This window comes from Rhinoderma darwinii, chromosome 4 (assembly GCF_050947455.1).
Source record: "Rhinoderma darwinii isolate aRhiDar2 chromosome 4, aRhiDar2.hap1, whole genome shotgun sequence".
Classification (NCBI taxonomy): Eukaryota; Metazoa; Chordata; class Amphibia; order Anura; family Rhinodermatidae; genus Rhinoderma; species Rhinoderma darwinii.
In genome coordinates, this window is record NC_134690.1 from 257,651,018 (window position 1) to 257,667,658 (window position 16,641).

The window sequence follows — 16,641 nt, forward strand, 5'->3', positions numbered from 1 at the left end:
CAGTGGGAGGAGTGGGTAAGAGAGTTGGGTGACGTCAATACGGATAGAGACAGGTTGGTGGCACTTTTGTACTGGCTTGGCATTTAGAATAGGTGAGTGGGTGTCGCCAAGTACCAAACAGGCAGGGGGGCTGAGATCTGGGGAGGTGAGCCTATTCGCAGATCGGCTGGAGGTATGGTTGCGTCGGTCAAAAACTGACCAAGTAGGGAAGGGTAAACTGATAGTTTTGTTCGCCCTCCCGGGGTCGGTTATGTGCCCAGTAGAGTGCATGGGGGTTTTACGCCAAAATGGGGGTCTCCAGATTTGCCTTTGTTACGTCATGTGGACGGGTCGTTTTTGTCCAGGTTTCAGTTTGGAGCTGTATTTAAAAAATGTTTGACGGCGGTTGGGGTTGCGGCAGGCTCATATTCATCTCATTCCTTCAGGATTGGCGCAGCAACAGAAGCGGGGCGCTGGGGGTTGGATGATGAGGGGGTGCGGCGTATTGGTCGTTGGGAGTCCAACAGGTTTAAGTCCTATGTCCGCCCCCATATGTTATGAGGTTTGTGGGTAACGCTTTTAAAATGTTGTATGGTGGTGCCTAACTGTTTTTCCGTTTCAGATTCGCCTCCGTGTTTGGTGTGGTTGATGGGTCATTCTTACGTGCACTGGGGGGCTTTGAGGGCAGACGTCCGCCCGGATGGTCGCCAGTTGCGCATTCCGCGACAGGATGCGGTTGTGCATTGGCTGGGATTTAGAGGTATGTCGTGGAGCAGGGTGTTGGCGGAATTCCAGACATATGCCCGGCTTGATAGGGTTCCGGAGGTCTTAGTGTTGCACGTGGGTGGGAATGACTTAGGAGCCCGCCCCTTTCGTGAGTTGGTGCGGGATATCAAACACGATATGTTGTGTTTGTGGGTTTCTTATCCCAAGTTGGTGATAGTGTGGTCGGACATAGTCCCGAGGAAACATTGGCGGTTGGCTAGGTCAGTGGAGAGAGTCAATAAGGCTCGCATTAAAGTTAATCGGGCGGTGTCCCGTTTCGTAGCAAAAAACGGGGGCATTTGTGTGCGGCACAGGGAGTTGGAGTCAGGAGTGGGGAACTTCTGGAGGAGTGATGGGGTTCATCTGACCGAGGTTGGCATTGATCTTTGGAGCTTGGCGATAGCAGAAGGAATAGAAAGGGCGGTGGTGGTGTGGCGGAACTCACATGCTTAAGGTGGTCAAGGCCTGTTTCGCTGTGGCGGGGGGAGTCCTTGAGGCCAGTCAGTACAAAATGGTGGGGGGGTCGCATCGGGGGTATGCGTCCCCCAAAAAAGGTACATGGTTGAAGACTTCATCGGGTGTTATCCCTTTGAAGTGGTCTTCTGGTGGAAGGTATATCACTTGAAGGCTTCATCGGGTGTTATCCCTTTGAAGTGGACTTCTAGTGGTCGGTATATCACTTGAGGGCTTCATCGGGTGTTATCCCTTTGAAGTGGACTTCTAGTGGTTGGAGCCATCTGCTGAGGTGAACGGTGCTTCCGAGCTGGTTTACGGCTGGAGGTAATTGGTGGTTTGCAGATGGCTAACTCGGTGTGTTCTTAAAAAAGGAATATCTGAAAGGGCTTCAAGGACTTCCTCTGCTCGGGTTAATGTTAATGTTAAAATTGTTATTTACGATTCTGACCCATGTTGGGTCATGTGAATTATTAGGAGGAATTCTCTGGTGGATTCCTAACTAGTTATCCGAATGTTTCGGATTTAAATTGTTTTGATAAAACTGTGAGATTAATAAACGGCTGCTGTGGCCATTTCACATCCAACCTCGGTGTCACGTGTCTTTCCTAAAGGTGGGGGTGGAGGGATAAGATGGGTAAGGGAAGGTTCATTAACACACGACTCTACTTAGGCAGGTCAAGAAGAGGCTGGACGCAGCCTGCAGGGCTTAAGGGGAAGCCTCCATGACCTCACTGGTAGGGAAAGGGTTAATAGGTAGGGGAGAGTTGGAGGGAGAGTTAGGAGGAGGTGGAGGAGGGACAAGGAGGAGTCAGGGGGCCGTTGCTGAGCTTCCCGCTGTTTGCGGCATTGAGCCGGAAGCAGCGGGAGGAGTAACACAGGGAGAGACAAGCTCCCACCCTCCCGCCCTTGGTTTGTTACCCCTGTGGGTCTTCATGTACGTCCGTTTATGAGTGTTGTCTTTGTTTTGTGTGCTTATTTAACATGTTTTTTCCTTTTTCCGGAGTAGGTTCTGTTGTCATGGCAGCTGGCGGGGGGAGTCCTTGAGGCCAGTCAGTACAAAATGGTGGGGGGGTCGCATCGGGGGTATGCGTCCCCCAAAAAAGGTACATGGTTGAAGACTTCATCGGGTGTTATCCCTTTGAAGTGGTCTTCTGGTGGAAGGTATATCACTTGAAGGCTTCATCGGGTGTTATCCCTTTGAAGTGGACTTCTAGTGGTCGGTATATCACTTGAGGGCTTCATCGGGTGTTATCCCTTTGAAGTGGACTTCTAGTGGTTGGAGCCATCTGCTGAGGTGAACGGTGCTTCCGAGCTGGTTTACAGCTGGAGGTAATTGGTGGTTTGCAGATGGCTAACTCGGTGTGTTCTTAAAAAAGGAATATCTGAAAGGGCTTCAAGGACTTCCTCTGCTCGGGTTAATGTTAACGTTAAAATTGTTATTTACGATTCTGACCCATGTTGGGTCATGTGAATTATTAGGAGGAATTCTCTGGTGGATTCCTAACTAGTTATACGAATGTTTCGGATTTAAATTGTTTTGATAAAACTGTGAAATTAATAAACGGCTGCTGTGGCCATTTCACATCCAACCTCGGTGTCACGTGTCTTTCCTAAAGGTGGGGGTGGAGGGATAAGATGGGTAAGGGAAGGTTCATTAACACACGACTCTACTTAGGCAGGTCAATGTAATTCACTATCTTAGTCACTGTTAGAAACACTCGAAATTTTACCTTTTAGATGTCCCAGATTGTTGAATATAGGTCAGTTCATGACTTCATATGTTCTCTTGGGCCTAAAATCTTGGACCATAATGATGTCTCTTAAGGCTATGTTCACACACAGTAGATTAGCTGGGGATTAGTTGCAGATCCTGCATCAAACATGATGTAGAGATTTAAAGAGGCTCTGTCACCAGATTTTGCAACCCCTATCTTCTATTGCAGCAGATCGGCGCTGCAATGGAGATAAGAGTAAAGTTTTTTGTTTTTTTAAAACGAGCATTTTTGGCCAAGTTATGACCATTTTTATATTTATGTAAATGAAGCTTTCTAAAGTACAACTGGGCGTGTTTAAAGTAAAAGTACAACTGGGCGTGTTCGTTACATCGGGGCGTTTTTACTTCTTTTACTAGCTGGGCGTTGTGTATAGAAGTATCATCCACTTCTCTACACAACGCCCAGCTTCTGGCAGTGCAGACACAGCGTGTTCTCGAGAGATCACGCTGTGACGTCACTCACTTCCTGCCCCAGGTCCTGTTTTAGTTAGGAATAACCCTTTAACGTGCCACTGTCAAGAGTACTCCTAGCATCATATTTATGTATGATGCTAGGTGTCCCTGCCTCCCCGCGGGAATACTGTCCCATACTATAGTCATGCTTTCTGTATGGTATAGTAGTCCCGCGAACTGCATACGGTCCGGGAAATGCGGCGACCTACGGTCCCTATCTCACAGACTGAACACGGCCGTGTGAATAAGGCCTTAAAGTGATTGAGAGAAATAGTTAATTATTTGTGATTCACAACTGTAGAGAAAATGGGGTTTATGAAGAAACGTAAAAGTATACTTCTTACTTAAAAACATCCTTCTTACTTAATCTTTTATGTCTTAGAATCATGAAGTTTTGAAGATTACAGTGAAAAAATATTTTGCAGTCATAGCAACCCATAATTAGATTAAGCCATTTCAAATGCAACTTTATATCACGCTCAGGCTAAAAATATCAGTTTGCTAAGATGTGCTGAAAGCCTGTTTTCAGAGCATTCATTTAACTGTTTTCTTACAAGCCTGTGATGGAAATATTGTTTTTGCTGTCATGCTCTGTGCTTAGGATAATCTCTTTAGGAACAATCATTCATTTTCCTTTAAAGAAACACTAAACATTTGTAATGAATGCATCATGCTACAGTACATCTATAACATATTCCCTTTCAGCACATTGCAGTATTGCTTTGTGGGGCAGTTGGTTTGCTGAAATTAGGCCTCCGTCACACACACAAAATATCTTGCGTCTTAAACTGCATCAAAAAACGCTTCTAAAAAACGCTTGTGTTTTTCAAATTAAACATGCTTTTTTTTGGCCACACTAAAAACCACAGCAAAACGACATTAAAAACGCCAAGAAAAATGCAGCAAAATGCTGTTTGTAAATCCATCCTTACACTGGCCGTTTGAGGACTTTATACATATATTCAAGGCTCTTCTTAATTAATTTGATAAAAAAAACTAAAATTATTTTTGCTTGAAGGAGGAATGCAAAATCATTTTTAGTTCTTTATTGTCACTTTTTCTTACTTTTATTTCCCTAAAATGATTGTATAATTTTTTACAATCATTCTGAGCCAATTGTTCGTTTTTTTCTTTATAGCATGTGGTGATAATGAATATCAGAAAATAATCTGATAATGAATATGCAGATGGTGGGGTGTCTCACTTCATTGCCTGTCTATGGAGAGGGGAGGGAGCAGTAGGAGGGACCAGAGGGAGAGTGAGTCACACATACAAGTCTGCATACAAGTCTATGGAGAGAAGAGGGGTGCGCAGGGGCAGGAAGCAGGAGCAGAGTGAGAAAGACACAGGCTGCTGTTAAGGTTTCTATGTCTCCCCAATGCTGGATTCTCTGCTAGACTGCTCATTACTGTTCTATAATGTCCTCCATGCTGTTGCAGCTTTTTATATATATATATATATATATATATATATATATATATATATATATATATATATATATATATATATATATATATACATATATTGTTGGGATATAATAAGGAAATTTCTAAGTGACCCTAAACTTTTGAACGGTAGTGTGTGTGTGTGTGTGTATATATATATGTGTGTGTGTGTGACAGAGATAGAGGAACATGATTCTCCTCTTCTGTGTTCAGTGTATAAAAGACATGATAGCAGTTAGGCTCCGCCCACTAGCTCAGAAGCAACTGAGAATTAGAAATAGAGCCTGCAGAGGGGAAAAAGTCATATGATGGCCAGAAATATTTCTCATGTACACACATATGATGGCTTATTCTGAAAAGTCACATGAAATGTTAGGTACGCTTTGGGCAGTGAACAAAAAGGGGAGCAATTAGTCTTTGGTTATTTCCCCTTTCCTACTTTGCTGGTGTCAGCAGGAAGTCAATACTTTGCAAGTTCATTAGTGCAGATTGTACTTGATTTCCGCTGTTAGGTCTCTTGTTTTGCATAATCAAACAAGGGCCAACAGTAAAACAACAATGTAGAGGTTCACTTTGAAAACAACAACAACTAAAATCAGAATATAAACACATGGTTTATCTGAGCAAAATACTGCAATATAATTTTTATTGATAAAAGATAAACAATGAAGAACTGTCTTCCTGAAGGAATAAAGGGTAATATCTACAATTAAGGTTTCTTTCACATGTGCGTTGGAGGCTCCGTTTTGGGCCTTTGTCTCAGATCCAGCCGAGATTACCTGGGACAATAGCGCAGCATGAGACAATAGCGCAACATGGGACAATAACGGTCGCTTCCGGTATTCCCTTGTTCTGCTCCTCTGACGGAGCAGAACAATGGAATGCCACAATGCAGTTGTGAACATAGCCTAATGCTATTCTGTATTATCTTATGTAGACATGATTACATAAGATTCACTTACAGCAGGCAAAGGTTTACGAACAAAGGGTGAGGGGTATAATGGTTAGTTTCGTAGGCTGATACCTGTAGGGCACCATAAAAAGCCTAGATTTTACATTTTGTGTTCTGCTGTTTTTTTCCCTCAAAAAGATTGATGGAAATTTTTTACTTTTTCATTTATATACTCAGTTAAACCATACCATGCCCAAATTTGTTGAATTGCTCACACTGTGCTCAATGAGCATAACACATGGAACGAATATAATAACATAGATATTGTGGTTTTGTTACTCTTTTCCAGGTTTATTTTTTCACAGATTAAAAGGAAATTTAATTATTTATTAATCTATTCTGCTCTGTAGATGTCTACTCCAGGATTACAGTTCTTTACTGGTTAACCTCTTTAATGTTCAGAAATCATTCAAAAGAAGTATTTTACCATCTTTTATTAATAGAGAGAGCTTTTATGTTAATGGATAGAGAATTTACAGATGAAGTAGCTAATATCACATATAATTGGATCGTGATCAAAGTTGACATTAAATAATGACTAAATGGTCTAAAAAAAAAAAAAGGGACATTATGCATTTGTATGGAATTTTAGGATACCAGCAAGTGGATTTGATCATATGTGATTGATCCGTATATTATAATAATAATAATAATAATAATAATCTTTATTTATATAGCGCCAACATATTACGCAGCACTTTACAATTTAGAGGGAACATAAACAGACAATATCAGACATTACATAGTGACAAAGCTAATTTACAATTCTGACTAGAGGATTGAGGACCCTGCTCGCAACAGCTTACAATTTATGAGGAAATAAGGGAGACACAAAGTGTAAAAGTATTTGTTCAGTACAATGGTCCAGACATCTTTTATACACATGGGGTGGTAGAAATAAAGCTGCATGAGCGGGTCACCAGCCAGTATCCGTGAATGACGGACATTAGGGTGCAAGGAGTGTGAGGGAATCTTATTCTGATGACTAATGGGGCCAAGGAAAGGAGTCAGATTAGGGAATGTTATACGCCTGTCTAAAAAGATGTGTTTTCGGTGCACATTTAAAACTGTGGATGTTGGGAATGAATCTGATTGTCTGTGGTAGCGCATTCCAGAGGACTGGTGCAGCACGAGAAAAATCTTGGAGACAGGAGAGGGAGGTTTGGATTATGGAGGATTTTAATCTAAGGCCGTTGGCAGAATGTAGAGCAGGAGTAGACTGGTAGACGAGGGAGATGTAAAGAGGTGCAACACTGTGGAGAGCTTTGTGGGTGAGAGTAATAAGTTTGAATTTAATTCTGAAGGGGATGGGCAACCAGTGTAGTAATTGGCACAGGGTAGAGGCATTTGTGTAGCGGTTGGTCAGAAAGATGAGCCTGGCTGCTGCGTTGAGGATAGATTGAAGAGGGGAGAGTTTGGTGAATGGAAGACCGACTAAAAATGAGTTACAGTAGTCAAGACGAGGGTAAATCAGAGCAACAATAAGAGTTTTGGCTGTTTCCTCAGTAAGAAAAGAGCGGATTCTGGAGATGTTTTTGAGGTGAAAATGACAGGAGCGTCTATGTGATTGAATGTGAGGAGTAAAGGTAAGATTGGACTCAAAACTAACCCTGAGACAGCGGGCGTGCTGCCTAGGAGTTATGGTAGTGCCACACACTGAGATGGAGACATCAGGTTTAGGTAGGTTAGTAGACGGTGGGAACACAAGGAGCACAGTTTTAGAAAGATTCAGTTTCAGATAGAGAGCGGACATGATGTTAGAGACAGCGGACGGACAATCACTGGTGTTTTGTATGAGATGGTACTGGAAGCCAAATCTGCTGATCCCTGTGGAACCCCGATAGCAAGGGGAAGAGGAGAAGAAGTAGAACCAGCAACTGACACACTGAACGAGCGGTCAGAGAGATAGGAGGAAAACCAAGAGAGTGCAGTGTCTTTAAGGCCAATAGAGTGGTGCATGTTAAGTAGGAGTTTGTGGTCTACAGTGTCAAAGGCTGCAGAGAGATCCAGAAGAATCAGGAGAGAGTATTTACCATCCGATTTAGCCGCCAAGAGATCATTTGAGACTTTAGTAAGGGCAGTCTCTGTGGAGTGTAGAGTGCGGAAACCAGATTGTAAGGGGTCTAGAATGTAGTTAGCAGAGAGAGAGCGGATAAGGCGAGAGTAGACCAAGCATTCCAGGAGTTTGGAGATGAAGGGCAGATTAGGGACTGGTCGGTAGTTAGCAGTGCTGGATGGGTCAAGAGTTGGTTTTTTCAGTAATGGGTTAATAATGGCATGTTTAAAAAAGGAGGGAAAGACACCAGAAGAAAGAGAGAGGTTAAATATTTTAGTCAGGTCACTAGTGACAGCTGGGAATAAGGACTGGTCGAGGTGTGAGGGGATAGGATCACTAGGATAGGTAGTGGGATGAGAAGAAAAGAAGAGCTTAGTGACTTCTGTTATTGGGTCAAAAGCTGAAAGTTAAGAAGAGGGAGTGCGTGAGGGAAGGGGATTGATGATACTGGGGGACTGCGAGATAATATCATCCCGGATTTTCACAACATTAACTTTAAAATAAATGGCCAGGTCTTCAGCACTGAGATCTGTGATCGGTGTCTGCACTTTAGGACTAAGGAGGTAGTGAAAAGTATCAAAGAGGCGTTTTAGATTATTAGATAGTGTGGAGATGAGAGAGGTGAAATAGACTTGTTTGGCTCTGTAAAGGGCAGAGTTGTAAATTTTGAGCATAAATTTGTAATGGAGGAAATCTGCAGCCAAATGCGATTTTCTCCACAGACGTTCGGCACATCACACGCACCGCTGAAGAAAACGGGATTGAGGCGTGTGCCAGGGTTGTCGTCGTCTTTGTCGGGTGGTTTGGAGTGTAGGGGGGGCTGCTTCATCCAATGCATTTTTATTGTAATGTTTGGTGGCCAGATTGGGACAGGAGAGGGAAGAGATAAAGGACAATGAGGACTGTAGGCTGTCTATGAGTTGCTGAGTGTTAATGGCACGTAGATTTCTTAATGTCTGATACGTAGGCATGACCTGAGGAGGCAGAGAATATTTGATCATATAGGAGAGAAGGTTGTGGTCAGAGAGCGGGTGAGGAGAGTTAATAAAGTCAGAAACTGAGCAGAGTCGGAAGAAGACCAGGTCAAGTGAATGCCCGTCTTCATGTGTAGGAGAGTTAGTAAGTTGTGACAGACCTAGGGAGGAGGTTAAAGATAGTAACTGTGAGGCAGATGGGGAGATTGGATTATCAATGGGTCTGTTGAAGTCACCCATGATGAGAGTGGGTGTTTCAGAGGATAGAAATTGTGGAAGCCAGGCAGCAAAATGATCCAGGAATTGGCGGGGTGAGCCTGGGGGGGCGGTAGACAACTGCCACTCTGATGGAAAAAGGGTGAAAGGGTCTGAGGGTGTGGACTTCAATGATGGGGAATGTAAGTGAGGGTACGGGGAGAATGACCTGGAAAGTGCAGTGTGGGGAAAGAAGTATACCTACTCCTCCACCCTGCCTGTTCTCAGGTCTGGGGGTATGACAGAAGTGGAGACCACCACAAGATAGAGCAGCCGGATACGCAGTCTCAGACTGGTGTAGCCATGTTTCTGTAAGAGCCAGAAGACTGAGAGAGTTAGAAAGGAATAAATCATGAATAAAGGGGAGTTTGTTGCCCACGGACCGAGAATTCCAGAGCGCACAGGTAAAAGAGACAGGAGAAGACATACAAGAAATGTTAAGGAGATTTGTAGGGTTTTTATGTGTGGCAAGTAAGTGGTTGAGCTTGGCAGAAAATGATGGTAATAGAAGGGAAACCCTGTTCACAACAGCCCCTCTATTAGGCCTCCTTTACACACAAAGTTTTTCTGGCAATTTAAACTGCTTCTTAAACCGCTAGCGTTATTAAAATGTAAAATTATTTTTTATGGTGTTTTTGGTGGCGTTTTACTTTTAGTGTCATTTTGTACATGTTTTTTTATGGCGTTTTTGAAGTCCTCCAGAGAAGCCTATGGGAAAAACGCCTGAAAACGCCATACCCAGAGCATGCTGCGTTGGGAGAAAACGCAGCTGACAACAAAATTGTCCCAAATATGCCATAAATTAAAACGCAGCTTTAATATACCATCTGGCCTAAAAAAAAAAGAATCAATAACGCAGTTAAAAACGCCATTAAAAACTACATGTAAACGCCGCAAAACGCTGTGTGTGAATAAAGAACAGCTCTTATTATGGAGAACCTGGTGGGTTTTGCATTACAAGGATGGCCTATTGCTTTCAAAGGGCGCTGTGAAATGCTCAATTTTCCCTTGCAGCAAAATGAACGCTTAGCATCAAATTCACCTCTGGCAATAACATCTGATAGCTAGGGGTCCCAGCAGAGGGAATTCCCTCATTCAGCTCATAGTCAGAGGAAAAAGACGCAGAATAGAGGATGTTCAAGGTAAACCTATATGGTGTTCTATTATGGGATTTATAGAAATATTTTCTAAAAAAATAAAACACATGTAATGCTGGAAAAGTGTAATACAATGTTAAAATGTGGTCCATGAGCGCTGACATTACTGCAAGGATAATATTGTTTGTTTACATACTAGTCTAAGGACATATTCCAAATATATACGACCTATCCCAAATATATACATAAGCATACATAAGCATATGTAAACAGTGCACACAGACTATATTCAATTTCGGCAGCTACAAATGTTTAGTTATTTACACAATAATTATATAAAACCGTAGAATCCCTTCAATAGCGCATGAATCACTCAATTCTCATACTGTATGATTTTGTAATGCAAAATCCACCAGGTTCTCTATACAAGAGCTGTTCTTTATTCACACACATCGTTTTGCAGCATTTTCGTGTAGTTTTTAATGGCGTTTTTTTAAACTGCGTTATTGATGCTTCTATTGTGCTTAATTTACTTTATAGTCACTATCTTCATGATAGAAAACCGCTATACTTGTATTCAATGGATCCAATGCGACTGTCCCAATCATCTGAATGGAACTTGCAGAAATCCATGTGCTTGCTGCAGAAACAACCCCATTCAGATGTATGGAACTGATTTTCATTTGCAGAAGCCATGTGTGAATTTACCCTAAATGTTAAATGTTATATGTATAAGATCAGTAGCCACATTGGGCCATAAAAGGTTTGTATTAAGCCTTTTATGACAGACGACTTTGTGTGTAGTCGATTTTAGTGACGTCACTGCATTGTAATAATAATCACCAATTACACATATGTTATGTACTTAACATATGTCATACGTGTGTTTTCCTGTGCAAAATTATTGTTCTCTCTGTTACCCATATGTGTCCCCATTTCTTTTCCTTAGTATTTTCCTGAATGTTTCCCTCTCTCTTTGTAATCTTCTTTTCATAGCGGCACTCTCTGGGTGAAGCTTTACATAAATCCATCAGTAATGTAAGTCGGCTTCGTATACAATGTTGATATGGAGGCATGCTTGCATTATCATCAGCTTGTCTACAGATTGCTTGCTGCCATTCAGTAGTTTGCTAAAGGTTTACTGCCTCAATTCACAGCACTGTCCTTAATCTGTATCCATTGAACTATTGGAAATCAATCTCCCCGAAAGTAGATCAGCAGCAGAGGAACGCATCGAATGTACAGCAGCGTACATTAGATATTACAGTCCCATTATCCTGCTTTGGCAGTTGTAAGTTCAGCTTTTGCTTTGTGATGTTACAGAAGGCTGGGTGGCTGTGTTCAGGGCTCGCTAGAAAGCATGATTTGGCTTCTGCTACAGAATAATCGATAACGGTAAAACATAATCTTACATAGCATCAATGATATAAAGGAAAATTCTGTAGGATCAGTGTGTCGCCAAGAGCCAAGACTAATACCTTTCAAGCATGATATATAGCAGTGTTCACTACAGTAAATGCATGTTTTTCTGTGTAAATACAGTATACAATAAATGCATTATGTAATATTGTGGGAACAAAACCGTTGATTGGTACAGTGAGAAAATGTAGGAAAAGTTCTGATGTAATAAGACACTGAAAATCAATAGCTGGAGAAGCCTAAGGTCATTCTGACCTTTTCATCCGAAACATTGGTCGGAGCAGAAGATGAAGTCAGCAATTACTGTATGTTCTGTCATGGTGTCTAATCCAATAAAGAGCAAACAAAGCAGACGAAATTGACAGGAGAGACTTCATAATTGTATCACTTAAAAGATGTTCTGACTAGTAGGACAACCAATTCAATTCTATTAAGTGGATCTTTTTTGATAAGCTGCCATGTTTGTTATGCTCAATCCTCTTCTGTAGAGACTTCCAACCATTTTGGATGATTGAAAACAAAATATGCTGTCTAGGGAAAATACTTGCTTTTCGTGGGATTTCATTTTTGTGACAAATTTGTTCTGTAGTGTTGGCAGTCAGCGGAGGTCTGGCATTGATAAATATCCATCTCTCAAATGCTCATTCGTACAGTCAGTTCTCTTTGCAATTCTTATTACATTATATTTTCTACCAGACAGCGCTGTTTCATTAAACACTATTTTGGAGGAAAAAGGTTTAAGTGCCTGCGGATTATTTCTAAAATATGAAGCAGTATTGCTGAATTTTTATTTTGGATGATGGTTTTAAGGGTATGTGCACACGACCTATTTTCAGGCATAATGGAGGTGTTTTACGCCTCGAATTACGCCTGAAAAGACGGCTCCAATACGTCTGCAAATATCTGCCCATTGCTTTCAATGGGTCTTACGATGTTCTGTGCAGACGAGCTGTCATTTTACGCGTCGCTGTCAAAAGATGGCGCGTAAAATTACGCCTGCTTCAAAGAAGTGCAGGACACTTCTTGGGACGTAATTGGAGCCGTTTTTCATTGACTCCAATGAAGAACAACTCCAATTACCTTCCGTAAAAGACGCCGCGAAAAACGTGAGTACATGCAAAAACGTCTGAAATTCAGGAGCTGTTTTCTCCTGAAAACAGCTCCGTAATTTCAGACGTATTTAGCGTTGTCGTGTGCACATACCCTAACAGTTAACATGTAGTAAGTTTATCACATTTTCTGTAGTTTAACACAATCTACGGTTTTATGTTGTCAACCATTTCAGGATGAGGGGAAGACTGGAAGTCAAGAAAAAGGTTCACCCCTAAGCCCCTTACTACATTACCTCACTTATCTCCAGTTCTGAGAGCCTCCAGAAACATTAAAATACATATTTAATAATAATATATCAACAACCTTTTTCAATACTTTTATTTTATGAGCTTCTTTTGGTGCTCTTTAATTTAAATAAATAATAAAAATAAATTTTGTTTTAGGCTGTTTGCGCTTACATTTGGAGCCTCTGTCAGGGGTTAAGTAGCCTATTCTAGTATTTTTAATGGCAAGAATATCACAGTTTGCATTGCTGTTCCTTCCAAAAAAAATAGTAGAAGCCCAAGAGAACAAATTAAAGTTAATGGGGTCCATCAATGTTACATTTGATCCATTGGAAAACTGAGCCTTACAGGCCATTACTTAAATACCTCTTAAATTTATGGACACTACAAAATATATCCTCACTTTCTTCCAATTTTTAAAACTTCAGTTTTCAATCTTTCATAAATTCATGGGGAATGATTTAGATTTTTAGGTATGAACAAACAGTAACATTGACGATTAAAGATCGGTGTGTCATACGCCAGTCTTAATCGGAAACAAACTGGAGTAAGATCTGACAAATTTGTATGTGCACCACCAAGTGAAATCTACGCCAGCCATTTTCTGGTGTAAAAAATAGTAAATGTGTCAAGCAGCAGGTGGCCCGGCCTATTTCCGCTATGCTCCGTCCACTTTTTTCAAAAGTGGCCACAATGGCAGAAAGTCATAATTTTTGTGCCTTTTGAGTAATTTGTGACTTTAACGCCAGAAAACTTCCGTAAAATAGTTGATCAAACCCCCGCTATTGTTATCTTTTATCATTGATAGTTTTGCTTATTTACACAAGGCAGTTACTCTATTTTTATGATAGCTGGTAATCGAGCCTCTAGTAATATTTCCATATAAAGCAGCACTTCAACCATAGCAATCAATCTGAAATTGGGTAAAAGAGAAAATAGTAATTTTGGCATTGTTTTTTTTTGGGGGGGGGGGGTTATAATTTTTCATGCCGTTTATTGTACATTTTTAATTTTATTCTACGGGTCATTAGATTTATGCCTATATCAGATAAGTATTTTTTTTGAAGATTTTACTACTTTTGTACAACAAAATAATTTTTATGGAATTTTTTTTTTCCAGCACCACATTCTGTGAGCTAAAACGTTTTTATTTTTCCATCAACATAAGCTCGATAAGGTGACAGAGGGATCCCAGTCGGCGGCCGGCCGTGCTCACAATCGCTGGCCGTGATTACGGGCATGGCTGTGTGCATGAGGCCTAAGTCAGAGGTCAGCTATTAGTTACAACCGACACCCAATGGTGTGGGCAGCTCCTGTTCCCGCATGATCACCATGATGTAATAGTACGGATTGACCCGCTCAACAACAGATTTGTTGAAGATATTTCTGCAACTAAAAAATCAGTTCTTTCTTCATCTGAATGTTTTTTTTCTGGCAGTAAGCCAATGGATTTCTGAAAGCTCTATTCAGATAAATGGAATGGTGGCAAACATTTCTGCAACAAATCTGCCACATGTGAATATAACCCTAAGGGTATGTGCACACACACTAATTACGTCCGTAATTGACGGACGTATTTCGGCCGCAAGTACCGGACCGAACACAGTGCAGGAAGCCGGGCTCCTAGCATCATACTTATGTACGATGCTAGGAGTCCCTGCCTCTCCGTGGAACTACTGTCCCGTACTGAAAACATGATTACAGTACGGGACAGTTGTCCTGCAGAGAGGCAGGGATTCCTAGCATCGTACATAACTATGATGCTAGGAGCCCGGCTCCCTGCACTGAGTTCGGTCCGGGACTTGCGGCCGAAATACGTCCGTCAATTACGGACGTAATTAGTGTGTGTGCACATACCCTAATTCGTCAGAGACATTCAACAGTTGTTTTTTTCGTGGGAAGCTGAAACAGACCAATACAGCCTCAGATGCATGGCACTCTAGAAAGTACCACCACCTCTTTGTTCTAGCAATGGTTGGAGGTCTTGGGGTTCCTAGAACAATTTTATAAAAAATTGTATACATGTACTATAGAAAACATGAAGGAGGTTGTTTTTTCTTAAAATTTGCCACAGATTGCGAACACTATTTGTATGAAAAAGATGAATTAAGCAAGGCTTTATAAATGGCTGGTTCAGCAGTAAAATGTTGATTTTAATAACTCACACTTCTGTGAAAATAGCAGCAATGAAAGTATTATTTTGGATTTTAATACAGTTAATCCACTGGTTGCTGACAGAAGATGAGCTCTGAAAAGAAAAAGTAATGCTCATTTAAATGTAAAAGCACAGCTGCAAACACGGCATCTTTTCTCCACTTATTCTGTCATTCTAATTTTTGATATTTTTCTTGCCTGTGCTTTAGATCTCCTTGCTCAAACAGAACCTTGAGATGCAGCTGTGCCAGTCCCAAAATGCTTTGCAGCAGCTGCAGTCACAGTTCGGTCAAGAACGACAGCGTCTCACCAGGGAGCTCCAAGAGTTGGAAGAGGAGCATCAGCAGAGGCAGAAGTCACTGCAGGAAGCACACATCATAGCGTTCCAAAGCATGGAGGAAGCAAAGGATCAAGAACACAAAGCAAGTGCCACTTACGACATTTCCCTCCTTTTTATATGTATTAAAAGTTGCTTTTTAGCCTGGTACTCTAATTCCACTTTCACTTCATGGAGGTTTTTATATATATTTTATTCTAAATGTTTGGTACTATTCTGGCAGGAAGTGAACCTTCAGGCAGTAGTTATTATGATTCTATATTATTATAGATAACAAGTATTTTACAATTTTGCTATAGCTAACTATATAATAAAGTGTGTGTGAAAACTATAATTATTGAACTTAAAATTCCATTTGCAGCCTGGGATTTGGAGATTTTTAAATATATATATATACATATACACACACACACACACACACACTCAGGGGCATAACTAGGAAAGACTGGGCCCCATAGCAAACTATTGACTGGGGGCCCCCCTCCCCCGGGTGTCACACAACCCCCCCTTGTAGATAGTGCCTTTTTTACAGCCCCCCTGTAGATAACGCCATACAGCCCCCTGTAGATAACGCCATACAGCCCCCCCTGTAGATAACGCCATAGAGACCCCCCTGTAGATGACGCCATACAGCCCCCCTGTAGATAACGCCATACAGCCCCCATTGTAGAGAACGCCATACAGCCTCCCTGTAGATAACGCCATACAGCCCCCTCTGTAGATAACGCCATACAGCCCCCTCTGTAGATAACGCCATACAGCCCCCCTGAAGATAACGCCATACAGGCCCCCCTGTAGATAAGGCCATACAGCCCCCTCTGTAGATAACGCCATACAGCCCCCACTGTAGAGAACGCCATACAGCCCCCCTGTAGAGAACGCCATACAGCCCCCCCTGTAGAGAACGCCATACAGCCCCCTGTAGGTAACGCTATACAGCCCCCCCTGTAGATAACGCTATACAGCCCCCCCTGTAGGTAACGTCATACAGCCCCAACCCCCCAAAAAAATCCGACCTATAGTGTGTCCTACAAAAGACATGTATCCCCTATCCACAGGATAGGGGATACATGTGTGATCGCTGGCAGCGATAGGGAGAACGGGGGACCGAAAGTCCCCCGAAGTTCTCCATGACTAACCTCTGACTTCCGGAGTCTGCGCAGCTCAATAAAAATGATAGGAGTGCTG

The 16,641-nt window shown here is 41.8% G+C and overlaps 1 protein-coding gene across 7 annotated transcripts in view; it reads left to right on the forward strand.

Annotated features, from left to right (window-relative positions):
- FAM184A (family with sequence similarity 184 member A) overlaps positions 1 to 16,641 on the forward strand; it is a 273,827-nt gene that overhangs the window by 237,417 nt on the left and 19,769 nt on the right. For all 7 annotated transcript variants that reach the window (XM_075862406.1, XM_075862407.1, XM_075862408.1 and 4 more), the window contains one exon: positions 15,326 to 15,538. In XM_075862406.1, coding sequence (XP_075718521.1) covers positions 15,326 to 15,538 — 213 coding nt within the window. The remainder of the gene's footprint in view (positions 1 to 15,325; positions 15,539 to 16,641) is intronic.